We start from the raw sequence: 27,376 nt of genomic DNA on the forward strand, positions 1-27,376 counted from the left end.
TCTCCACAGGAGAGCACCCGCTGACCCCCGTGTCTCCACAGGAGAGCACCCACTGATCCCCGTGTCTCCACAGGAGAGCACCCACTGACCCCCGGGTCTCCACAGGAGAGCACCCACTGACCCCCATGTCTCCATAGGAGAGCACCCACTGACCTCCGTGTCTCCACAGGAGAGCACCCACTGACCCCCGTGTCTCCACAGGAGAGCACCCACTGACCTCCGTGTCACCACAGGAGAGCACCCGCTGACCCCCGTGTCTCCACAGGAGAGCACCCACTGACCCCCGTGTCTCCACAGGAGAGCACCCACTGACCCCAGTGTCTCCATAGGAGAGCACCCACTGACCCCCATGTCTCCACAGGAGAGCACCCACTGACCCCTATGTCTCCACAGGAGAGCACCCACTGACCTCCGCGTCTCCACAGGAGAGCACCCACTGACCCCCATGTCTCCACAGGAGAGCACCCGCTGACCCCCGTGTCTCCACAGGAGAGCACCCACTGACCCCCATGTCTCCACAGGAGAGCACCCACTGACCCCCATGTCTCCACAGGAGAGCACCCACTGACCCCCATGTCTCCACAGGAGAGCACCCACTGACCCCCATGTCTCCACAGGAGAGCACCCACTGACCCCCATGTCTCCACAGGAGAGCACCCACTGACCTCCGTGTCTCCACAGGAGAGCACCCACTGACCTCCGTGTCTCCACAGGAGAGCACCCACTGACCTCCGTGTCTCCACAGGAGAGCACCCACTGACCCCCGCGTCTCCACAGGAGAGCACCCACTGACCCCCGTGTCTCCACAGGAGAGCACCCACTGACCCCCGGGTCTCCACAGGAGAGCACCCACTGACCCCCGGGTCTCCACAGGAGAGCACCCACTGACCCCCGTGTCTCCACAGGAGAGCACCCGCTGACCCCCGTGTCTCCACAGGAGAGCACCCGCTGACCCCCGTGTCTCCACAGGAGAGCACCCACTGACCCCCGTGTCTCCACAGGAGAGCACCCACTGACCCCCGTGTCTCCACAGGAGAGCACCCACTGACCCCCGCGTCTCCACAGGAGAGCACCCACTGACCCCCGTGTCTCCACAGGAGAGCACCCACTGACCCCCGTGTCTCCACAGGAGAGCACCCACTGACCCCCGGGTCTCCACAGGAGAGCACCCACTGACCCCCGCGTCTCCACAGGAGAGCACCCACTGACCCCCATGTCTCCACAGGAGAGCACCCACTGACCTCCGTGTCTCCACAGGAGAGCACCCACTGACCTCCGTGTCTCCACAGGAGAGCACCCGCTGACCCCCGTGTCTCCACAGGAGAGCACCCTCTGACCCCCGTGTCTCCACAGTCTCCAAGGAAGAGCCGTGCATGCAAGACTAACAGGAATTTCACAGAACTAGAAGACTTATCCAAGGAACAATGGATGAAAATCCCTCAATCAAGAAATGAAAGACTCTTCGTCGCTACAAAAAGCGTGTATAAGCTGTGATACTCACCAAAGGGGGTGCTACTAGTTACTAACCATACAAGGTGCCCAAACTTTTGCATCGGTCCATTTACCTTTTTTTGTTAATTAAAAAATCTAAAAGATTAACCTTTTTTTTGCTTAAAATACAAAGTAAATGTGTCATCTGTATCTTCCGGCCTGTTACAGATCATTTCATCCTCACCTTGTGCAGCTGTTCACAATAACCAGGGGTGCCCAAACTTTTCCATGCTACTGTACAGTGATATCAGCACTCTACGTCCTGGTGATCCGGGGTAATACAGATCACTATAGTGGCCTCTCACCACTGATGTACAGTACAGACCAAAAGTTTGGACACACCTTCTCATCTCTAGAACAACTGTTAAGAGGAGGCTTTGTGCAGCAGCCTTCATGGTAAAATAGCTGCTAGGAAACCGCTGCTAAGGACAGGCAACAAGCAGAAGAGACACAAGGAATGGACATTAGACCAGTGCAAATCTGTGCTTTGTTCTGATGAGTCCAAATTTGAGATCTTTGGATCCAACCACCGTGTCTTTGTAGAAAAGGTGAACGGATGGACTCTACATGGCTGGTTCCCACCGTGAAGCATGGTGGAGGAGGTGTGATGGTGTGGGGGGGGCTTTGCTGGTGACACTGTTGGGGATTTATTCAAAATTGAAGGCATACTGAACCAGCATGGCTACCACAGCATCTTGCAGCGGCGTGCTATTCCATCTGGTTTGTGTTTAGTTGGACCATCATTTATTTTTCAACAGGACAATGACCGCGAACACACCTCCAGGCTGGGTAAGGGCTATTTGACTTAGGCTAAGTTCACATTTCCGTTGATTTGTATCAGTCACATGCGTCGCTTGACGCATGTGACTGATGCGCTGTTCAACGCTGTACAACGGATGACAAAGAACAGAATTCTTTGTCGGATTCCGTTGTGTGCGGGGGGCGGAGTTCGGGGGCGGAGCCGAGCGGGGGGCGGGGCCAGGCGCTGAGGATGTCAGTGGAAGTGCTGCGGTCTGCATGGCTGGGGACAGGTGAGTGTATCTGTGAGTGAGTGAGTGTGTGTATGTGCATGTATGTATGTGTGTGTGTGCACATGCAAAGTGCGGGAGGGGGCGGAGCCGAGCAGGGGGCGGGGCCAGACGAGGGTGTCAGTGGCAGTGCTTGTCTGCATGGCTGGGGACAGATGTGTGTGTGTGTGTGTACATACATGTGCGGAGTGCGAGAGGGGGCGGGGCCGAGCGGGGAAGTGTCGGCCTCCCTGCACACGTAACCAGCCTAAATATTGGGTAACAGCAAAGCACCTGATGTTTACCTTGGTTACCCGATATTTACCTTGGTTACGGGCCTACACCGCTTAGCGCTGGCTCCTTGCACCGTAACCAGGGTAAATATCGGGTAACCAACCAAAGCTGGTGACGTGTGCAGGGAGCCAGAGAGCATGCGCAGCGAAATCCGACGGATCTCGCTGCTCAAAAAAACGTTACATGCTGCGTTCCCCCCGCCCGGCGGTCAGTCGTTCCACGACTGATCAGTCGGGCGGAGGGTGCAACGCAACATCATCAGTCACAATCCGCTGCTCATACAAGTCTATGGGAGCAACGGAATCCGCTAAACGGATTCCGCTGTTTACAAGAGCAGCGGATTGTGACTGATAGATTTTAGCGGAAATGTGAACTTAGCCTAAGAAGGAGAGTGATGGGTGCTTCGCCAGATGACCTGGCCTTCACAGTCACCAGACCTGAACCCAATCGAGATGTTTGGGGTGAGCTGGACCGTAGAGCGAAGGCAAAAGGACCAACAAGTGCTAAGTATCTCTGGGAACTCCTTCAGGACTGTTGGAAAACCATTTCCGGTGACTACCTCTTGAAGCTCATCAAGATAATGCCAAGAGTGTGCAAAGTAGTAATCAAAGCAAAAGGCGGCGACTGTGAAGAACCTAGAATATAAGACATATTTTCAGTTGTGTCACACTGTTTTAAGCATTTCATTCCACGTGTGTTAATTTATAGTTTTGATGCCTTCAATGAGAATCTACAATTTTCAGAGTCATGAAAATAAAGAAAACTCTTTGAATGAGAAGGTGTGTCCAAACGTTTGGTCTATACTGTACATAAAGTGATATCACCGCTCTATATCCTGGTGATCTGGGGGTAGTACTGATCCCTATAGAGATGTATATACAGTGATATCACCGCTCTATGTCCTGGTGATCTGGGGTAGTACCGATCCCTATAGTGATGTATATACAGTGATATCACCGCTCTATGCCCTGATGATCTGGGGGTAGTACTGATCCCTATAGAGATGTATATACAGTGATATCACCGCTCTATGTCCTGGTGATCTGGGGTAGTACCGATCCCTATAGTGATGTATATACAGTGATATCACCGCTCTATGCCCTGATGATCTGGGGGTAGTACTGATCCCTATAGAGATGTATATACAGTGATATCACCGCTCTATGTCCTGGTGATCTGGGGTAGTACCGATCCCTATAGTGATGTATATACAGTGATATCACCGCTCTATGTCCTGGTGATCTGGGGGTAGTACTGATCCCTATAGTGATGTATATACAGTGATATCACCACTCTATGTCCTGGTGATCTGGGGTAGTACCGATCCCTATAGTGATGTATATACAGTGATATCACCGCTCTATGTCCTGGTGATCTGGGGGTAGTACTGATCCCTATAGTGATGTATATACAGTGATATCACCGCTCTATGCCCTGGTGATCTGGGGGTAGTACTGATCCCTATAGTGATGTATATACAGTGATATCACCGCTCTATGCCCTGGTGATCTGGGGGTAGTACTGATCCCTATAGTGATGTATATACAGTGATATCACCGCTCTATGCCCTGGTGATCTGGGGATAGTACTGATCCCTATAGTGATGTATATACAGTGATATCACCGCTCTATGCCCTGGTGATCTGGGGGTAGCACTGATCCCTATAGTGACCTCTCACCAGTGATGTATATACAGTGATATCACCGCTCTATGTCCTGGTGATCTGGGGGTAGTACTGATCCCTATAGTGATGTATATACAGTGATATCACTGCTCTATGCCCTGGTGATCTGGGGGTAGTACTGATCCCTATATTGATGTATATATAGTGATATCACCGCTCTATGCCCTGGTGATCTGGGGGTAGTACTGATCCCTATATTGATGTATATACAGTGATAGCACCGCTCTATGCCCTGGTGATCTGGGGGTAGTACTGATCCCTATAGTGATGTATATACAGTGATATCACCGCTCTATGCCCTGGTGATCTGGGGGTAGTACTGATCCCTATAGTGATGTATATACAGTGATATCACCGCTCTATGTCCTGGTGATCTGGGGGTAGTACTGATCCCTATAGTGATGTATATACAGTGATATCACCGCTCTATGTCCTGGTGATCTGGGGGTAGTACTGATCCCTATAGTGATGTATATACAGTGATATCACCGCTCTATGCCATGGTGATCTGGGGGTAGTACTGATCCCTATAGTGATGTATATACAGTGATATCACTGCTCTATGCCCTGGTGATCTGGGGGTAGTACTGATCCCTATATTGATGTATATATAGTGATATCACCGCTCTATGCCCTGGTGATCTGGGGGTAGCACTGATCCCTATAGTGATGTATATACAGTGATATCACCGCTCTATGCCCTGGTGATCTGGGGGTAGCACTGATCCCTATAGTGATGTATATACAGTGATATCACCGCTCTATGCCCTGGTGATCTGGGGGTAGCACTGATCCCTATAGTGATGTATATACAGTGATATCACCGCTCTATGCCCTGGTGGTCTGGGGGTAGTACTGATCCCTATAGTGATGTATATACAGTGATATCACCGCTCTATGTCCTGGTGGTCTGGGGTAGTACTGATCACTATAGTGATGTATATACAGTGATATCACCGCTCTATGTCCTGGTGGTCTGGGGTAGTACCGATCCCTATAGTGATGTATATACAGTGATATCACCGCTCTATGTCCTGGTGATCTGGGGGTAGCACTGATCCCTATAGTGATGTATATACAGTGATATCACCGCTCTATGTCCTGGTGATCTGGGGGTAGTACCGATCCCTATAGTGATGTATATACAGTGATATCACCGCTCTATGCCCTGGTGATCTGGGGGTAGCACTGATCCCTATAGTGATGTATATACAGTGATATCACTGCTCTATGCCCTGGTGATCTGGGGGTAGCACTGATACCTATAGTGATGTATATACAGTGATATCACCGCTCTATGTCCTGGTGATCTGGGGGTAGCACTGATCCCTATAGTGATGTATATATATAGTGATATCACCGCTCTATGTCCTGGTGATCTGGGGGTAGCACTGATCACTATAGTGATGTATATACAGTGATATCACCGCTCTATGCCCTGGTGATCTGGGGGTAGCACTGATCCCTATAGTGATGTATATATAGTGATATCTCCGCTCTATGTCCTGGTGATCTAGGGGTAGCACTGATCCCTATAGTGATGTATATATAGTGATATCACCGCTCTATGTCCTGGTGATCTGGGGTAGTACCGATCCCTATAGTGATGTATATACAGTGATATCACCGCTCTATGTCCTGGTGATCTGGGGGTAGTACTGATCCCTATAGTGATGTATATACAGTGATATCACCGCTCTATGTCCTGGTGATCTGGGGGTAGTACTGATCACTATAGTGATGTATATACAGTGATATCACCGCTCTATGTCCTGGTGATCTGGGGTAGTAATGATCACTATAGTGACCTCTCACCAGTGATGTATATACAGTGATATCACCGCTCTATGTCCTGGTGATCTGGGGGTAGCACTAATCCCTATAGTGATGTATATACAGTGATATCACCGCTCTATGCCCTGGTGATCTGGGGGTAGCACTGATCACTATAGTGATGTATATACAGTGATATCACCGCTCTATGCCCTGGTGATCTGGGGGTAGCACTGATCCCTATAGTGATGTATATATAGTGATATCTCCGCTCTATGTCCTGGTGATCTAGGGGTAGCACTGATCCCTATAGTGATGTATATATAGTGATATCACCGCTCTATGTCCTGGTGATCTGGGGTAGTACCGATCCCTATAGTGATGTATATACAGTGATATCACCGCTCTATGTCCTGGTGATCTGGGGGTAGTACTGATCCCTATAGTGATGTATATACAGTGATATCACCGCTCTATGTCCTGGTGATCTGGGGGTAGTACTGATCACTATAGTGATGTATATACAGTGATATCACCGCTCTATGTCCTGGTGATCTGGGGTAGTAATGATCACTATAGTGACCTCTCACCAGTGATGTATATACAGTGATATCACCGCTCTATGTCCTGGTGATCTGGGGGTAGCACTAATCCCTATAGTGATGTATATACAGTGATATCACCGCTCTATGTCCTGGTGATCTGGGGTAGTACCGATCCCTATAGTGATGTATATACAGTGATGTATATACAGTGATATCACCGCTCTATGCCCTGGTGATCTGGGGATAGCACTGATCCCTATAGTGATGTATATACAGTGATATCACCGCTCTATGTCCTGGTGATCTGGGGTAGTACCGATCCCTATAGTGATGTATATACAGTGATGTATATACAGTGATATCACCGCTCTATGTCCTGGTGATCTGGGGATAGCACTGATCCCTATAGTGATGTACATACAGTGATATCACCGCTCTATGTCCCGGTGGTCTGGGGGTAGTACTGATCACTATAGTGATGTATATACAGTGATATCACCGCTCTATGTCCTGGTGATCTGAGGGTAGTACTGATCCCTATAGTGATGTATACACAGTGATATCACCGCTCTATGTCCTGGTGGTCTGGGGGTAGTACTGATCCCTATAGTGATGTATATACAGTGATATCACCGCTCTATGTCCTGGTGGTCTGGGGTAGTACTGATCACTATAGTGACCTCTCACCAGTGATGTATATACAGTGATATCACCGCTCTATGTCCTGGTGGTCTGGGGGTAGTACTGATCCCTATAGTGATGTATATACAGTGATATCACCGCTCTATGTCCTGGTGGTCTGGGGGTAGTACTGATCACTATAGTGATGTATATACAGTGATATCACCGCTCTATGTCCTGGTGGTCTGGGGTAGTACTGATCACTATAGTGATGTATATACAGTGATATCACCGCTCTATGTCCTGGTGGTCTGGGGGTAGTACTGATCACTATAGTGATGTATATACAGTGATATCACCGCTCTATGTCCTGGTGATCTGGGGGTAGTACTGATCCCTATAGTGATGTATATACAGTGATATCACCGCTCTATGTCCTGGTGGTCTGGGGGTAGTACTGATCCCTATAGTGATGTATATACAGTGATATCACCGCTCTATGTCCTGGTGGTCTGGGGTAGTACTGATCACTATAGTGATGTATATACAGTGATATCACCGCTCTATGTCCTGGTGATCTGGGGGTAGTACTGATCCCTATAGTGATGTATATACAGTGATATCACCGCTCTATGTCCTGGTGGTCTGGGGGTAGTACTGATCCCTATAGTGATGTATATACAGTGATATCACCGCTCTATGTCCTGGTGGTCTGGGGGTAGTACTGATCCCTATAGTGATGTATATACAGTGATATCACCGCTCTATGTCCTGGTGGTCTGGGGTAGTACTGATCACTATAGTGATGTATATACAGTGATATCACCGCTCTATGTCCTGGTGATCTGGGGGTAGTACTGATCCCTATAGTGATGTATATACAGTGATATCACCGCTCTATGTCCTGGTGGTCTGGGGGTAGTACTGATCACTATAGTGATGTATATACAGTGATATCACCGCTCTATGCCCTGGTGATCTGGGGTAGTACTGATCCCTATAGTGATGTATGTATATACAGTGATATCACCGCTCTATGCCCTGGTGATCTGGGGTAGTACTGATCCCTATAGTGATGTATATACAGTGATATCACCGCTCTATGTCCTGGTGGTCTGGGGGTAGTACTGATCACTATAGTGATGTATATACAGTGATATCACCGCTCTATGTCCTGGTGATCTGGGATAGTACTGATCCCTATAGTGATGTATATACAGTGATGTATATACAGTGATATCACCGCTCTATGCCCTGGTGATCTGGGGTAGTACTGATCACTATAGTGATGTATATACAGTGATATCACCGCTCTATGTCCTGGTGATCTGGGGTAGTACTGATCCCTATAGTGATGTATATACAGTGATATCACCGCTCTATGCCCTGGTGATCTGGGGTAGTACTGATCACTATAGTGATGTATATACAGTGATATCACCGCTCTATGTCCTGGTGATCTGGGGTAGTACTGATCCCTATAGTGATGTATATACAGTGATATCACCGCTCTATGCCCTGGTGATCTGGGGTAGTACTGATCACTATAGTGATGTATATACAGTGATATCACCGCTCTATGTCCTGGTGATCTGGGGTAGTACTGATCCCTATAGTGATGTATATACAGTGATATCACCGCTCTATGCCCTGGTGATCTGGGGTAGTACTGATCCCTATAGTGATGTATATACAGTGATATCACCGCTCTATGTCCTGGTGATCTGGGGTAGTACTGATCCCTATAGTGATGTATATACAGTGATATCACCGCTCTATGTCCTGGTGATCTGGGGTAGTACTGATCCCTATAGTGATGTATATACAGTGATATCACCGCTCTATGTCCTGGTGATCTGGGGTAGTACTGATCCCTATAGTGATGTATATACAGTGATATCACCGCTCTATGTCCTGGTGATCTGGGGGTAGTACTGATCCCTATAGTGATGTATATACAGTGATATCACCGCTCTATGTCCTGGTGATCTGGGGTAGTACTGATCCCTATAGTGATGTATATACAGTGATATCACCGCTCTATGTCCTGGTGATCTGGGGTAGTACTGATCCCTATAGTGATGTATATACAGTGATATCACCGCTCTATGCCCTGGTGATCTGGGGTAGTACTGATCACTATAGTGATGTATATACAGTGATATCACCGCTCTATGCCCTGGTGATCTGGGGTAGTACTGATCCCTATAGTGATGTATATACAGTGATATCACCGCTCTATGTCCTGGTGGTCTGGGGTAGTACTGATCCCTATAGTGATGTATATACAGTGATATCACCGCTCTATGTCCTGGTGATCTGGGGTAGTACTGATCCCTATAGTGATGTATATACAGTGATATCACCGCTCTATGTCCTGGTGGTCACTCTGGTGCCCCCTGTAGTACTGGTAGGCAGCCGTGTAACAGCGGCACTGTTAGGTCTGGTCTCCGGGGCTGTAGTAGTTTCCGTCTGATCTTGGGCCGGGTGTCCCGGAGGTTCTGCTCTGTGTCCATTATGAGGTCTCCGTCACGGCCTGTGCTGCCGTATTCCTCCTGCCGACACAGTGTAGCCTGCAGGTTCGCTATCGCAGACATTACAGCCAGGAAGGTGCCGGCTGCTGATCCAATCCCAAAACCACCCAGTATTAGCTCCAGCTGGACAGTCGTGCCACCGCCACCGCCGCCACCACATGTGAAACCAATAGCCCCACATCACAGATCATACTCCAGACTTACGCTCAGGTTCCACAAGCTTCAAAATGGGAGACGCCCTGAGAGCGGCCGCTCCACTCACTGCCAGCACCCCTTTCTCCGACACTTCACAGGCGCGCTCCACCAGCGGGTGCCGAGACTTCACATCCCGGTATACAAAGCACAGGATCTGAGCGGCGGAGCGGACGAAGGGCAAGCGAGCGACCAGCAGCACCACACCCATCTACAGAACAACACACGAATGTGAGAGGGATAGAGAGAGGTCAGGCTTGCTAGCTAGAGACAGGACGGGCTAGCTAGAGAGAGGGCGGGCTAGAGACAGGGCGGGCTAGCTAGAGAGAGGGCGGGCTAGAGACAGGACGGGCTAGCTAGAGAGAGGGCGGGCTAGCTAGAGACAGGGCGGGCTAGCTAGAGAGAGGGCTAGCTAGAGACAGGGCGGGCTAGCTAGAGACAGGGCGGGCTAGATAGAGAGAGGGTGAGCTAGAGAGAGGGCGGGCTAGCTAGAGAGAGGGCGAATGAGCTAGAGAGAGGGCGGGCTAGCTAGAGACAGGGCGGGCTAGCTAGAGAGAGGGCGGGCTAGCTAGAGAGAGGGCGGGCTAGAGACAGGGCGGGCTAGCTAGAGAGAGGGCTAGCTAGAGTCAGGGCGGGCTAGCAAGAGACAGGGCGGGCTAGCTAGAGAGAGGGCTAGCTAGAGAGAGGGCGAGCTAGAGACAGGGCAGGCTAGCTAGAGAGAGGGCGGGCTAGAGACAGGGAGGGCAAGCTAGAGACAGGGTGGGCTAGCTAGAGAGAGGGCGGGCTAGCTAGAGAGAGGGCGGGCTAGCTAGAGAGAGGGCGGGCTAGCTAGAGACAGGGCGGGCTAGCTAGAGACAGGGCGGGCTAGAGACAGGGCGGGCTAGCTAGAGAGAGGGCTAGCTAGAGTCAGGGCGGGCTAGCAAGAGACAGGGCGGGCTAGCTAGAGAGAGGGCGAACTAGAGACAGGGCGGGCTAGCTAGAGACAGGGCGGGCTAGCTAGAGAGAGGGCTAGCTAGAGACAGGGCGGGCTAGCTAGAGACAGGGCGGGCTAGCTAGAGAGAGGGCGGGCTAGCTAGAGAGAGGGCGGGCTAGCTAGAGACAGGGCGGGCTAGAGACAGGGCGGGATAGCTAGAGAGAGGGCTAGCTAGAGTCAGGGCGGGCTAGCTAGAGAGAGGGCGAGCTAGAGACAGGGCAGGCTAGCTAGAGAGAGGGCGGGCTAGAGACAAGGAGGGCAAGCTAGAGACAGGGTGGGCTAGCTAGAGAGAGGGCGGGCTAGCTAGAGAGAGGGCGGGCTAGCTAGAGAGAGGGCGGGCTAGCTAGAGAGAGGGCGGACTAGCTAGAGAGAGGGCTAGCTAGAGTCAGGGCAGGCTAGCAAGAGACAGGGCGGGCTAGAGACAGGGCGGGCTAGCTAGAGAGAGGGCTAGCTAGAGACAGGGAGGGCAAGCTAGAGATAGGGAGGGCAAGCTAGAGACAGGGTGGGCTAGCTAGAGACAGGGCGGGCTAGCTAGAGACAGGGCGAGCTAGCCAGCTAGAGAGAGGGTGGGCGAGCAAGAGAGAGGGCGAGCTAGCCAGCTAGAGAGAGGGCGGGCGAGCTAGAGAGAGGGCGAGCTAGCCAGCTAGAGAGAGGGCGAGCTAGCCGGCTAGAGAGAGGGCGGGCGAGCTAGAGAGAGGGCGAGCTAGCCAGCTAGAGAGAGGGCGGGCGAACTAGAGAGAGGGCGGGCTAGCCAGCTAGAGAGAGGGCGAGCTAGCCAGCTAGAGAGAGGGCGAGCTAGCCAGATAGAGACAGGGCGGGCTAGCCAGATAGAGACAGGGCGGGCGAGCAAGAGAGAGGGCGAGCTAGAGACAGGGCGAGCTAGCCAGCTAGAGAGAGGGTGGGTGAACTAGAGTGAGGGCGAGCTGGCCAGCTAGAGAGAGGGCAAGCTAGCCAGCTAGAGAAAGGGCAGGCTAGCTAGCTAGAGAGAGGGCTAGCTAGCCAGCTAGAGAGAGGGCGAGCTAGCCAGCTAGAGAAAGGGTGGGTGAGCTAGAGAGATTGCGAGCTAGCCAGCTAGAGAAAGGGCGAGCTAGCCAGCAAGAGAGAGGGCGAGCTAACCAGTTAGAGAGAGGGCGAGTTAACTAGCTAGAGAGAAGGTGGGCTAGCCAGATAGAGAGAGGGCGAGCAAGCCAGCTAGAGAGAGGGCGGGCTAGCCAGCTAGAGAGAGGGCAAGCTAGCCAGCTAGATAGAGGGCAGGCAAGCTAGAGAGAGGGCTAGCTATCCAGCTAGAGAGAGGGCGAGCTAGCTAGCTAGAGAGAAGGTGGGCTAGACAACTAGAGAGAGGGTGGGCTAGCCAGCTAGAGAGAGGGTGGGCTAGCCAGCTAATTAGAAAGATGGCAAGCTAGCTAGTGAGAGGGCGAGCTAGCCAGCTAGAGAGAGGGTGGGCTAGCCAGCTAGAGAGAGTGTGGGCGAGCTAGAGAGAGGGCGAGCTAGAGAGAGGGCGAGCTAGAGAGAGGGTGAGCTAGAGAGAGGGAGGGTAAGCTAGGGGGAGGGCGAGCTAGCCAGCCAGAGAGAAGGTGGGATAGCCAGCTAGAGAGAGGGCGAGCTAGAGAGAGGGAGAGGTGGATAGACAGATGGATAGGTAGCGGTGCTGCTTACATTCTGGTTTTCTTCCCCCTCAGCCATTTCCTTTATAAATTATGTAACTGCAGAGAAAAAACAAATACCAAAAAGTGTGAAGAGATGTAAATCTAAAGAGCGGTCACCCCTGTGTCTAGACCAGCCGGGTAATAACATGGCCGAAGATTACAAAAGCGAACTAGTGTAAAGCACAGCAATCAGCACAGAGGACAAGAAACAACCTGGAATGGAGCCCTCAGCATAGAGGAGGGGAGCCCCCCACGCAGAGAGGAGAGCCCTCCTGGCATAGAGGAGGAGAGTCCCCCCGGCGTAGAGGAGGAGAGCACCCACGGCATAGAGGAGAGCCCCCCGGCATAGAGGAGGAGAGCCCCCCCAGCGTAGAGGAGGAGAGCACCCACGGCATAGAGGAGAGCCCCCCGGCATAGAGGAGGAGAGCCCCCCTGGTGTAGAGGAGGAGAGCCCCCCTGGTGTAGAGGAGGAGAGCCCCCCCGGCGTAGAGGAGGAGAGCCCCCCGGTGTAGAGGAGGAGAGCCCCCCTGGTGTAGAGGAGGAGAGCCCCCCGGTGTAGAGGAGGAGAGCCCCCCGGTGTAGAGGAGGAGAGCCCCCCCGGCGTAGAGGAGAGCCCCCCCCGGCGTAGAGGAGGAGAGCCCCCCCGATGGAGAGGAGGAGAGCCCCCCCCAGTGGAGAGGAGGAGAGCCCCCCCGGTGGAGAGGAGAGCCCCCCCCAGTGGAGAGGAGGAGAGCCCCCCTCGGCATAGAGGAGAAGGCGAGGCTCCAGTGTAGAGTACAGTAGCCATTGTGTGAGAGGACTAGTAGCCATTTTCTGGTGTCTGCTGGGGCAGTACCCAGTGTGTCAGCAGGTGTGGTGGTGTATGTGTGGCGGTACCTGACTCTCTCCGGGGCGCTCCTGTCGTTGCGGCTGGTGATACGCGATGCTGGGTGTGATGTGCGGCTGGTGATACGCGGCACTGGGTGTGATGTGCGGCTGGTGATACGCGGCGCTGGGTGTGATGTGCGGCTGGTGATACGCGGTGCTGGTGTGATGTGCGGCTGGTGATACGCGGCGCTGGTGTGATGTGCGGCTGGTGATACGCGATGCTGGTGTGATGTGCGGCTGGTGATACGCGGTGCTGGTGTGATGTGCGGCTGGTGATACGCGGTGCTGGTGTGATGTGCGGCTGATGATACGCGGTGCTGGTGTGATGTGCGGCTGGTGATACGCGGTGCTGGTGTGATGTGCGGCTGGTGATATGCGGTGCTGGTGTGATGTGCGGCTGATGATACGCGGTGCTGGTGTGATGTGCGGCTGGTGATACGCGGTGCTGGTGTGATGTGCGGCTGGTGATACGCGGCGCTGGTGTGATGTGCGGCTGGTGATACGCGGCGCTGGTGTGATGTGATCCTCGGCTTTTCATGTGAATAATTCTGTATCTGCAGAACTAAACTGTGACCAATGGAAAAGCCTGATCATGTGTTATATAAAGAGGAAAGTGTGACGACACGGACTCTGTTAGTGCCTAGCATGGGTTAAAGTTTCTTAACATTCAGCCGGACATGAAGATATTTTGTTTATAAACGGGGGATAAGCCCCTCATTGTTTCTTTTCATTGAGTCTAGTGTTAAAGTTCTTGTTGACACATGTAATTGCCTTGGCCAGTGAAGGTCAGACACATGGACAAATCAATTGAGCGAACCTCCATTGTATTGCTATGTGTATTTGAATGCGATGTGGCTGGGCTGTTTCTCCCTCATCTATGTCAGAGACCATTCATTACTGCTGGGGATGTTTTATACAGTTAGGTCCATAAATATTTGGACAGTGACACAAGTTTTGTTATTTTAGCTGTTTACAAAAACATGTTCACAAATACAATTCTATATATAATATGGGCTGAAAGTGCACACTCCCAGCTGCAATATGAGAGTTTTCACATCCAAATCGGAGAAAGGGTTTAGGAATCATAGCTCTGTAATGCATAACCTCCTCTTTTTCAAGGGACCAAAAGTATTTGGACAAGGGACTCTAAGGGCTGCAATTAACTCTGAAGGCGTCTCCCTCGTTAACCTGTAATCAATGAAGTAGTTAAAAGGTCTGGGGTTGATTACAGGTGTGTGGTTTTGCATTTGGAAGCTGTTGCTGTGACCAGACAACATGCGGTCTAAGGAACTCTCAATTGAGGTGAAGCAGAACATCCTGAGGCTGAAACAAAAGAAAAAATCCATCAGAGAGATAGCAGACATGCTTGGAGTAGCAAAATCAACAGTCGGGTACATTCTGAGAAAAAAGGAATTGACTGGTGAGCTTGGGAACTCAAAAAGGCCTGGGCGTCCACGGATGACAACAGTGGTGGATGATCGCCGCATACTTTCTTTGGTGAAGAAGAACCCGTTCACAACATCAACTGAAGTCCAGAACACTCTCAGTGAAGTAGGTGTATCTGTCTCTAAGTCAACAGTAAAGAGAAGACTCCATGAAAGTAAATACAAAGGGTTCACATCTAGATGCAAACCATTCATCAATTCCAAAAATAGACAGGCCAGAGTTACATTTGCTGAAAAACACCTCATGAAGCCAGCTCAGTTCTGGAAAAGTATTCTATGGACAGATGAGACCAAGATCAACCTGTACCAGAATGATGGGAAGAAAAAAGTTTGGAGAAGAAAGGGAACGGCACATGATCCAAGGCACACCACATCCTCTGTAAAACATGGTGGAGGCAACGTGATGGCATGGGCATGCATGGCTTTCAATGGCACTGGGTCACTTGTGTTTATTGATGACATAACAGCAGACAAGAGTAGCCGGATGAATTCTGAAGTGTACCGGGATATACTTTCAGCCCAGATTCAGCCAAATGCCGCAAAGTTGATCGGACGGCGCTTCATAGTACAGATGGACAATGACCCCAAGCATACAGCCAAAGCTACCCAGGAGTTCATGAGTGCAAAAAAGTGGAACATTCTGCAATGGCCAAGTCAATCACCAGATCTTAACCCAATTGAGCATGCATTTCACTTGCTCAAATCCAGACTTAAGACGGAAAGACCCACAAACAAGCAAGACCTGAAGGCTGCGGCTGTAAAGGCCTGGCAAAGCATTAAGAAGGAGGAAACCCAGCGTTTGGTGATGTCCATGGGTTCCAGACTTAAGGCAGTGATTGCCTCCAAAGGATTCGCAACAAAATATTGAAAATAAAAATATTTTTTTGGGTTTGGTTTATTTGTCCAATTACTTTTGACCTCCTAAAATGTGGAGTGTTTGTAAAGAAATGTGACAATTCCTACAATTTCTATCAGATATTTTTGTTCAAACCTTCAAATTAAACGTTACAATCTGCACTTGAATTCTGTTGTAGAGGTTTCATTTCAAATCCAATGTGGTGGCATGCAGAGCCCAACTCGCCAAAATTGTGTCACTGGCCAAAGATTTCTGGACCTAACTGTATACGGCTTCAAATCTAGCCAATAAGAGCCCAGTCTTATCCACCAATTGTGAACATCCCAATGGTCTGAATGGAGAGCTCAGGGGCATAAGAAGGAGGACTGTCCATTGCCCGGGTTGACACTTGCTACATGATACCAATCTAGGATCTGCGGATCCATTTGGCAAGCCATAACCGAACCTGGATTATAATATTACATGGACTTCAGCATCGAATGCAAGGATTCGGCTGAGATATCAAGAACTACCTGTGACGACATGGACTCTCATGTGTTAAAGTTTCTTAACATTCAGCCAGACGTATTGTTCTTTTGTTTATTAACTCATGTTTGCTTAGCTATTGTTTCTCCAGACTCTTCCAGTAATCATTGTAATGTAGTTGTGTATTGCTAATGTAATTACCATAGTAGCCATTGTCTAGTCGGTGACTTGCAGACTCCATGTAGATAACCTCAGTCTTCCTACCCACATCATTTAAATGAACATTATCCATGCAGCTTGAAATTCCTCCAATGGGAGAAGCAATCTTGTCCAACCAATCCGATGAGGCCACAGTGTATCCAATTGGAAGGCTGTGGCTATAAAAGGGATTTCTTTAAGTCACCAGGTTGTTGTTGATGGATGCTGATGGATCCAGTCTAAGCTCCTAGGAGCTGGCTAGAGGATCAGGATACCTTGTGGCTTCAATCTAGGGACTCCGGTTCCGGTTGGAGACCATATCCACAGTCTAGGGATTTCGACTCCGGCTGCCAGGATTATATCATCAAACCAAGGACTATTTAAGGAAGAAACCCAGGTTGGGACAATTTGGTCACCTGGCTACAGACTTTGCAGACCTCAACCAGCTTCCTAAATCCGGCGTTATTCCTTTCTCGGTGGGTGCCCGCCAAAAGCGGGGTGCTGCTGGATTGGCATACCCAGCAGGCCATAGGGGAGGCATTCAGGTTTCGGACGCTGCCATGTCCAACCCCACCAGCTCAGCCATGGGACAAGGACCAGAGAGGAGTTACGACCGCAGCAGTAAATGGATGCTACAGGATCTGTGCCGGAGGCGAAAGATTATCTACTGGAACGCTGAGACTCTGTCAGTCTTGATCCAGAAATTAGTCCGTTGGGATGCCCAGAATGATGCAGAAGACGATGAGGATCCCGCCGATATTGACCCAGAGGATTTAAACTATGTGCCACATCATGGATCTAGTGACAATCAGGAATCAACTTGGTCCAAAATGGCCCAAGCCACAGCGTTGTTGGCTGCATTGGGGCCTAAATCCTCAAGAGAAGAGAGGGCTTATGTTCTGGAATATGTTTATGGGATTCCAGCTGCAGTACTGCTAACACCAGCCGGTCGAGAAGGATGGTCCCGCTACCCAGCAGAAGCTGCGCCAAAACAAAGGACTACAAACAGGGCTTGTGACTCGCCCAATCTATGGCGCTGTTATACATGTGGGCGCCATGGACATATTGATAAAGATTGTCTCCAAAACCGAGGCCGCATGCTTGGAGCCCGTCTGCCACTCCAACCAGTCAACATATGTCGAGATGAACCAACGAGACCTGAGGAATGCTTCTCCCAAGAAACACCAATAGCTGAGGAAGTGGTTTATCCAGTCCACACCCTACGGCAGGCCGGACACCGTACACCAGCCAACCTCCATCCTCACATCCAGACGGTCATGGTCGGTGATATACAGGCTCAGGGACTTCGAGACATTGGATCTTCCATCACTCTGGTAAGCCCAGTTATTGTTTCCCCAGAAGACCCTGTACCAGATTCCCAATTATCCATCTCCCTGGCTGAGGGCCAGCGCTCAGACGTCCCTCTGGCATGTGTGCAGGTGGACCTAAAAACCGACCAGGGAGAGGTCGAGGTGGAGCTTGTGGATGGCCTCCCCACACCTGTTGTTTCAGGGACTAACCAGGAGGAAGTTGATGTAGGGCTCATGGATGGTTTCCCCACTTCTGTTATTTCGGGGACTAGCCAGGAGGAAGTTGAAGTGGGGTTCATAGATGGCCCCACCAAGCCTGTTGTTTCAGATACCACTCAGAGGGAAGTGAAAGTGGGGCTTGTGAATTACCTGCTCACACCAGTTATTTTGGAGAATGACCTAGGACAAGGACTATCCAGTCAGTTTGAAGCAGCCATCACCCACCTCCAAGCTAAGCAGGACCCTGATGTGGATCTTTCTAACATCTTTTCCAAGGATAATTCACATTCCCAGTCTCCAGCATCCACTTCTGAGCCAAGAACCGTGAGTAAGCCTAACCACACTGTGGCTATTGACTGGGGGAAGATTGATAGTAAGAAATGTATGCAAGCCCAACTCATGCACCCCACCTTAGTGCTTGTCCGCAATATGGCTGCTCAACTTGGGGGAGGTAATCAGGGGGAGGTGAATAGATGCGAGCTTCTGTTGCTGACCTCACCATTAAAAAGGACAATGCCGTCAAGAGGAGAAGGATGATCGGAAGCCTATCATGTCTGGCTAATATTAAGAAGGGGGAGGAATGTGACGACATGGACTCTCATGGGTTAAAGTTTCTTAACAGTCTGCCAGACGTATTGTTCTTTTGTGTATTAACTCATGTTTGCTTAGCTATTGTTTCTCCAGACCCTTCGGAGCATTCATTGTAATGTAGTTGTGTATTGCTAATGTAATTACCTTAGTAGCCATTGTCTAGTCTGTGACTTGCAGACTCCATGTAGATATCCTCAGTCTTCCTACCCACATCATTTAAATGAACATTATCCATGCAGCTTGAAATTCCTCCAATGGGAGAGGCGATCTTGTCCAACCAATCCGATGAGGCCGCAGTGTACCCAAAGGGAAGGCTGTGGCTATAAAAGGGATTTCTTTAAATCACCAGGTTGTTGTTGATGGATGTGCATGATCCAGTCTAAGCTCTTAGGAGCTGGCTAGAGGATCAGGATACCTTGTGGTTTCAATCTAGGGACTCCGGTTCCGATTGGAGACCATATCCACAGTCTAGGGATTTCGACTCCGGCTGCCAGGATTATATTATCAAACCAAGGACTATTTAAGGAGGACACTCAGGTTGGGACAATTTGGTCACCTGGCTATAGACTTTGCAGACCTCACACAGCTTCCTAAATCTGGCGTTATTCCATTCTCGGTGGGTGTCCGCCGAAAGCAGGGTGCTGCTGGATTGGAGTAAGTGGCCCTGGAAGCTCTGAGGCATGGACATTCTAAATCCCTGGTGAGCCAGCGGAAGGGTGAGACTCTGTCGCCTGTTACATTTGTGTGTTTTGCTGGTTATGTGTTATGTGCTATTAATTGTTTGGGGATCCAATAAAGTCTAATTATTGTGATTCCCTCCCCCTGTGTTGTCTGAGTAGTGTTACGCCCACGGTTAAGGAGGTCGGGCGTTCAGTTGGTATGAGCCCTGGGTCATGTGGTCTTTCTAAAGGCGGCCGGGCCAGCGGACAAGAGCACCCACTGACCCCCGTGTCTCCACAGGAGAGCACCCACTGACCCCCGTGTCTCCACAGGAGAGCACCCACTGACCCCCGTGTCTCCACAGGAGAGCACCCACTGACCCCCGTGTCTCCACAGGAGAGCACCCACTGACCCCCGTGTCTCCACAGGAGAGCACCCACTGACCCCCGTGTCTCCACAGGAGAGCACCCACTGACCCCCGTGTCTCCACAGGAGAGCACCCACTGACCCCCGTGTCTCCACAGGAGAGCACCCACTGACCCCCGTGTCTCCACAGGAGAGCACCCACTGACCCCCGCGTCTCCACAGGAGAGCACCCACTGACCCCCGCGTCTCCACAGGAGAGCACCCACTGACCCCCGCGTCTCCACAGGAGAGCACCCACTGACCCCCGCGTCTCCACAGGAGAGCACCCACTGACCCCCGTGTCTCCACAGGAGAGCACCCACTGACCCCCGTGTCTCCACAGCGAGGCTGGTTGTCAGCAGTAATATGGTCCAGTGTTGTAGGACTGTGGAGCAGCGGTAATAGGATGGATGAGGAGTCGACAATCGCAGACCCTAATCCGGGTGACCCCGATATCACATATTGTGCGCGGAGAACGCTGACACCCCGGCACTGACGTAAAAGCAGAATCTTTAATCTGAGGTTCCGGATTATTTACACAATTACAATCATACATTATGTACAGGCTGCGTAACCACAGGAGACGTATGGCCAGCAGAGGGTTCATACAGGCACGGGAGCAAGGGCGGAGGACACATGACCCCCACCACAACTGGAGAAGAGCGGGTGATCCGGAAGGAGGGAACAGGAGGGATGCAGTGCGGGGTCTCCACACTCCTACAGCCAAACATGAGAGCGGCCCCCGAAATACAGGTGCCCCCGGCAGCAAGGCACCCAGCATTCTGCATACATCAGGCAGGGGGCGGACGTCTCAGTAGGTGGCAATATATGGTGGTGTCCAGTGACTAGATGGTCACTAACTAGGTGACCAGTAAGGGAGATGACGACCAGTCAGGGGGGCGGACACTCGAGGGGGGATGGTGACCAGTCAGGGGGGCAGACATTCGAGGGGGGATGGTGACCAGTCAAGGAGGTGGTGTCTAGTCAGGGAGGTGGGGGACTAGTCAGGGAGGCGGATAGTCAGGGTGAGGTGGCTGGTGAAAAGAAGTTGCGTAGTAAGGGAGGCCGCTGCTTGACGGTGGCCAATCATGGGGTGACAAGTCTGGGTTAGCAATGGGCACTCAGGGCTTGATCTTCAGCCAGGGGTGCAGGATGGTGAGGATGCCCAGTATGGAGGAGGTCAGGCCGCACAGGCCCACGACACCCGGGTTGGTCTTGTACAGTCCCAGTTTGTCCAGTGGGATGAGGAGGTCGCAGGCGTTCTTGACCACGTCCAGCAGGAGGGGAGGGTTACTGCGCAGGACGTGCACCAGGAGACGCACCTGCAGAGCCAGGACGTGCTGCGGAGCCCGGTCACTCGGGGACACTGCGCCATTCTCCATTTTGGAGGAGGAGCGGTTTGCGCCGGTTTCCGCTTCCATCTGTAGTTTTATCTCATAGAGATCACGACTCAGGTTCATGATGAGAGAGAAGAGGTAATACCTGTGGAGGAGAGGAGTGTGAGCCACCGCTCCACACACAGCCAGAGCTGCAGTCACCAACAATATCCTCCACTCACAGCCGGAGCTGCAGTCACCCATCATATCCTACACTCACAGCCAGAGCTGCAGTCACCAACAATATCCTCCACTCACAGCCAGAGCTGCAATCACCCATCATATGCCCCACCCACAGCCAGAGCTGCAGTCACCAACAATATCCTCCACTCACAGCCAGAGCTGCAATCACCCATCATATCCTCCACTCACAGCCAGAGCTGCAGTCACCCATCATATGCCCCACCCACAGCCAGAGCTGCAGTCACCCATCATATCCTCCACTCACAGCCAGAGCTGCAGTCACCAACAATATCCTACACTCACAGCCAGAGCTGCAATCACCAATCATATCCTTCACCCACAGCCAGAGCTGCAGTCAACCATCATATGCCTCACCCACAGCCAGTCACCAATCATATCCTCCACCCACAGCCAGAGCTGCAGTCACCAATCATATCCTCCACCCACAGTCAGAGCTGCAATCACCGATCATGTCCTCCACCCACAGCCAGAGCTGCAGTCACTGATCATATCCTCCACTCACAGCCAGAGCTGCAGTCACCCATCATATCCTCCACCCACAGCCAGAGCTGCAGTCACAGACAATATCCTCCACACACAGCCAGAGCTGCAGTCACCAACAATATCCTCCACACACAGCCAGAGCTGCAGTCACCCATCATATCCTCCACCAACAGCCATAGCTGCAGTCACCCATCATATCCTCCACCCACAGCTAGAGCTGCAGTCACCGACAATATCCTCCACTCACAGCCAGAGCTGCAGTCACCCATCATATCCTCCACCCATAGCCAGAGCTGCAGGCACCGATAATAGCCTCCACCCACAGTCAGAGCTGCAATCACCGATCATGTCCTCCACCCACAGCCAGAGCTGCAGTCACCGATCATATCCTACACACACAGCCAGAGCTGCAGTCACCGATCAAATCCTCCTCCACACACAGCCAGAGCTGCAGTCACCAATCTTATCCTCCACACACAGCCAGAGCTGCAGTCACCCATCATATGCCCCACCCACAGCCAGTCAACGATCATATCCTTCACCCACAGCCAGAGCTGCAGTCACCCATCATATGCCTCACCCATAGCCAGTCACCAATCATATCCTCCACCCACAGCCAGAGCTGCAGTCACCAATCATATCCTCCACCCACAGTCAGAGCTGCAATCACCAATCATGTCCTCCACCCACAGCCAGAGCTGCAGTCACTGATCATATCCTCCACACACAGCCAGAGCTGCAGTCACCGATTATGTCCTCCACCCACAGCCAGAGCTGCAATCACCAATCATGTCCTCCACCCACAGCCAGAGCTGCAGTCACCGATCATATCCTCCACACACACCCAGAGCTGCAGTCACCGATCATGTCCTCCACACACAGCCAGAGCTGCAGTCACCGATCATATCCTCCTCCACTCACAGCCAGAGCTGCAGTCACCGATCATATCCTCCACTCACAGCCAGAGCTGTATGTACAATAAGAATGATAAATGCAGCTCGGGAGGTGACAAGAGTAACAAGATTGAATGACGCTCTGAAAGTGAATGAAGCATGAAACTTGTGACTGCAGCTCTGGAGGTGACTGGAGTACTGTGCTGGTGCAGCAGGAGGCCCACCTGAAGGAGCGCTGGCTCCACTTCTCCTGGTCCATGCTCTTGGAAAGTCCGGTCTTCCCCAACCACAGAATGTTATCGCAGGCGAAGTACATGGCTCTGTTCAGGTGGCCGACGGTGATGCAGAGCCGCAGTACCACGTCCGACAGGTGGATGGCGCGCTTCGCTGACTCCAGGGCGTCCACAGAGTTCCCCAATCTGAACACTGCGGACAGAGGAGAGTGTCTGTAATATGGGGGTGGAGGATACAACCGGGGGGAAAGGAGGGGCACTTTATACCGGGGCAGGGACATGAAGGGTACACCCGGGGGAGGGGGGGGGGGTACTCACATTTCCGGCTCAGGCTCAGGTGTGCCTCCAGCTGTTTGATGGTGGTAATGACATCAGCCGCGGCCCCGTTCTTCTGCAGCGTGTACCCCAATAATGTGCAGGCATACTGGGCCGCTCTGCAAGACACAGGGGTGAGCGGTGAGAGGGGCGGCACTCGGGGGGCTATGGATCAGGACGGCCCCCCATCCTCCTAGCTCTGGACTGCGGGGATGGAGGTCTCCTACCAGAAATCCCCTCTATGTCACTACACATCTCAGCATGCCCCGCGCACCACAGGCTGCGGGACCTGCGGGCACCAAACGCTGCGGGACCTGCGCGCACCACAGGCTGCGGGACCTGCGCGCACCACACGCTGCGGGACCTGCGCGCACCACACGCTGCGGGACCTGCGCGCACCACACGCTGCGGGACCTGCGCGCACCACACGCTGCGGGACCTGCGCGCACCACAGGCTGCGGGACCTGCGTGCACCACAGGCTGCACGACCTGCGCGCACCACAGGCTGCACGACCTGCGCGCACCACAGGCTGCACGACCTGCGCGCACCACAGGCTGCACGACCTGCGCGCACCACAGGCTGCACGACCTGCGCGCACCACAGGCTGCACGACCTGCGCGCACCACAGGCTGCACCGGGGCCAAGCATCTCATCCAGAATGGACTCTGCTCACTGATCTAAGGCTATGTGTCCACGGGAGAATGTAGCTGCAGATTTTTCTGCATCAAAATCCGCAGCTTTCCCGCAAAATCCGCACCTTTTCAAAGGTGCGGATTTGCCGCGGAATTGCCGCGGATTTGATGCGGATTTTTTTTTCCCAATTTTAAAGCCAAAATCCGGATGAAAATCCGCAACAATAATTGACATGTTCCAGATTTTTCCGGATCAAAATCCGCACGAAATCCGCTGCGGAAAAATCCGCAGCATGGGCACAGCATTTCCAAAATGCCATAGAAATGGCTGGGAAGTGCCTGAGCTGCAGATTTTCGGGAAATCCGCGGCTTTTCCGTGAGAAATCCGCGGCAAAATCCAAATTCAGCGTGGGCACATAGCCTAAAGGTGAAACAGCCAAATACTGCGACCCTGCCTGTGTGATACTGTCTGCTGTATCTAATCCCGTCCCGTGTGATACTGTCTGCTGTATCTAATCCCGTCCCGTGTGATACTGTCTGCTGTATCTAATCCCGTCCCGTGTGATACTGTCTGCTGTATCTAATCCCGTCCCGTGTGATACTGTCTGCTGTATCTAATCCCGTCCCGTGTGATACTGTCTGCTGTATCTAATCCCGTCCCGTGTGATACTGTCTGCTGTATCTAATCCCGTCCCGTGTGATACTGTCTGCTGTATCTAATCCCGTCCCGTGTGATACTGTCTGCTGTATCTAATCCCGTCCCGTGTGATACTGTCTGCTGTATCTAATCCCGTCCCGTGTGATACTGTCTGCTGTATCTAATCCCGTCCCGTGTGATACTGTCTGCTGTATCTAATCCCGTCCCGTGTGATACTGTCTGCTGTATCTAATCCCGTCCCGTGTGATACTGTCTGCTGTATCTAATCCCGTCCCGTGTGATACTGTCTGCTGTATCTAATCCCGTCCCGTGTGATACTGTCTGCTGTATCTAATCCCGTCCCGTGTGATACTGTCTGCTGTATCTAATCCCGTCCCGTGTGATACTGTCTGCTGTATCTAATCCCGTCCCGTGTGATACTGTCTGCTGTATCTAATCCCGTCCCGTGTGATACTGTCTGCTGTATCTAATCCCGTCCCGTGTGATACTGTCTGCTGTATCTAATCCCGTCCCGTGTGATACTGTCTGCTGTATCTAATCCCGTCCCGTGTGATACTGTCTGCTGTATCTAATCCCGTCCCGTGTGATACTGTCTGCTGTATCTAATCCCGTCCCGTGTGATACTGTCTGCTGTATCTAATCCCGTCCCGTGTGATACTGTCTGCTGTATCTAATCCCGTCCCGTGTGATACTGTCTGCTGTATCTAATCCCGTCCCGTGTGATACTGTCTGCTGTATCTAATCCCGTCCCGTGTGATACTGTCTGCTGTATCTAATCCCGTCCCGTGTGATACTGTCTGCTGTATCTAATCCCGTCCCGTGTGATACTGTCTGCTGTATCTAATCCCGTCCCGTGTGATACTGTCTGCTGTATCTAATCCCGTCCCGTGTGATACTGTCTGCTGTATCTAATCCCGTCCCGTGTGATACTGTCTGCTGTATCTAATCCCGTCCCGTGTGATACTGTCTGCTGTATCTAATCCCGTCCAGTGTGATACTGTCTGCTGTATCTAATCCCGTCCCGTGTGATACTGTCTGCTGTATCTAATCCCGTCCCGTGTGATACTGTCTGCTGTATCTAATCCCGTCCCGTGTGATACTGTCTGCTGTATCTAATCCTATCCTATGTGATACTGTCTGCTGTATCTAATCCTATCCTATGTGATACTGTCTGCTGTATCTAATCCTGTCCTGTGTGATACTGTCTGCTGTATCTAATCTTATCCTGTGTGATACTGTCTGCAGTATCTAATCCTATCCTGTGATACTGTCTGCTGTATCTAATCTTATCCTGTGTGATACTGTCTGCAGTATCTAATCCTATCCTGTGATACTGTGTGCAGTATCTAATCCTATCCTGTGTGATACTGTCTGCTGTATCTAATCCCATCCTGTGTGATATTGTCTGCTGTATCTAACGCTATCCTATGTGATACTCTCTGCTGTATCTAACCCTATCCTGTGTGATACTGTCTGCTGTATCTAACCCTATCCTGTGTGATACTGTGTGCAGTATCTAATCCCGTCCTGTGTGATACTGTCTGCTGTATCTAACCCTATCCTATGTGATACTCTCTGCTGTATCTAACCCTATCCTGTGGGATACTGTCTGCTGTATCTAATCCTATCCTGTGTGATACTGTCTGCTGTATCTAACCCTATCCTATGTGATACTGTCTGCTGTATCTAACCCTATCCTGTGTGATACTGTCTGCTGTATCTAATCCCGTCCTGTGTGATACTGTCTGATGTATCTAACCCTATCCTGTGTGATACTGTCTGCTGTATCTAACCCTATCCTGTGTGATACTGTCTGTTGTATCTAATCCCGTCCTGTGTGATACTGTCTGCTGTATCTAACCCTATCCTGTGTGATACTGTCTGCTGTATCTAATCCCGTCCTGTGTGATACTGTCTGATGTATCTAACCCTATCCTGTGTGATACTGTCTGCTGTATCTAACCCTATCCTGTGTGATACTGTCTTCTGTATCTAACCCTATCCTGTGTGATACTGTCTTCTGTATCTAACCCTATCCTGTGTGATACTGTCTTCTGTATCTAACACCTATCCTGTGTGATACTGTCTTCTGTATCTAACCCTATCCTGTGTGATACTGTCTGTTGTATCTAATCCCGTCCTGTGTGATACTGTCTGCTGTATCTGACCCTATCCTGTGTGATACAGCAGAGGGTATCTAATCCAGTACTGTCTGCTGTATCTAATCCTATGTGATACTCTCTGCTGTATCTAACCCTATCCTGTGTGATACCGTCTGCTGTATCTAATCCAGTACTGTCTGCTGAGCTGCATCTAATCCTATGCTGAGCCGCTGGGCCTTGTAGTCCTCCTCGGTCGCGTCCCTTTGGATGCCGGGTTCGTAGTCACCTGAGGAGCCGCTCCTTGGCCTGGCTCTGGCCGCTGAACCGGACCCAGGAGTCCATGTGTGTCCGCGGTGCCGCACAGGGAGCAAAGATCACACAAGCGCACTTCCGGGTGCAGGACGGGGCGCAGCTGGAGCCATAATACCTGACAGCGCGGAGCTGTCACCGTATACTGTACGGAATAGGATAGGGCTGCGCGCACTATACTACGGTACTAACAACCAAGCCACACCTCCGCCGGCTCTCACGTGTGTGATTGGTTCTGCCGCTTATGTTACCTTATTTATATTAGCGCAATGGTTTTGATGAATAAGATTTTGATTGGCTAATATCACGTAAGTCCCGCCCACCCAAAAATCCCTATTTTTTTTCTTTCTGACTCCTCCCCGTCAAGTTGTGACTTTTCTGATTGGCCGTCGG

At 51.5% G+C, this 27,376-nt stretch overlaps 2 protein-coding genes across 2 annotated transcripts in view; both read right to left on the reverse strand.

The window, feature by feature from the left end:
- The window catches only part of LOC142258644 (perilipin-2-like), an 86,496-nt gene extending 72,352 nt beyond the window's left edge, over positions 1–14,144 (reverse strand). The window contains exons 1-3 of the mRNA XM_075331281.1: positions 13,638–14,144; positions 12,772–12,818; positions 10,155–10,353 (exon numbers count right to left, since the gene is read on the reverse strand). Coding sequence (XP_075187396.1) covers positions 10,155–10,353; positions 12,772–12,798 — 226 coding nt within the window. The 5' untranslated portion in view covers positions 12,799–12,818; positions 13,638–14,144. The remainder of the gene's footprint in view (positions 1–10,154; positions 10,354–12,771; positions 12,819–13,637) is intronic.
- Positions 14,145–20,270: 6,126 nt separating this feature from the next.
- Positions 20,271–27,174, reverse strand: PEX11B (peroxisomal biogenesis factor 11 beta). Its single transcript, XM_075331182.1, has 4 exons — positions 26,961–27,174; positions 23,285–23,400; positions 22,958–23,159; positions 20,271–21,259 (listed from the first exon to the last, which is right to left on the reverse strand). The coding sequence occupies exons 1-4, from the start codon at positions 27,014–27,016 to the stop codon at positions 20,899–20,901; spliced, it is 735 nt and encodes a 244-aa protein (XP_075187297.1). The 5' UTR covers positions 27,017–27,174; the 3' UTR covers positions 20,271–20,898.
- Between the last annotated feature and the right edge of the window lie 202 nt (positions 27,175–27,376).

Source organism: Anomaloglossus baeobatrachus, chromosome 12, assembly GCF_048569485.1.
Source record: "Anomaloglossus baeobatrachus isolate aAnoBae1 chromosome 12, aAnoBae1.hap1, whole genome shotgun sequence".
In the NCBI taxonomy this organism is placed as follows: Eukaryota; Metazoa; Chordata; class Amphibia; order Anura; family Aromobatidae; genus Anomaloglossus; species Anomaloglossus baeobatrachus.

What these genes read in the sequence shown, in the direction of transcription:
- PEX11B (XM_075331182.1), bottom strand. Translation starts at nt 27,016, where the DNA reads ATGGACTCCTGGGTCCGGTTCAGCGGCCAGAGCCAGGCCAAGGAGCGG. An exon ending in CCTGAGCCTGAGCCGGAAAT is followed by an intron (nt 23,160 to 23,284) that starts GTGAGTACCCCC and finishes CTCTGTCCGCAG; the next exon opens with TGTTCAGATTGGGGAACTCT. An exon ending in TGGAGCCAGCGCTCCTTCAG is followed by an intron (nt 21,260 to 22,957) that starts GTGGGCCTCCTG and finishes TCTCCTCCACAG; the next exon opens with GTATTACCTCTTCTCTCTCA.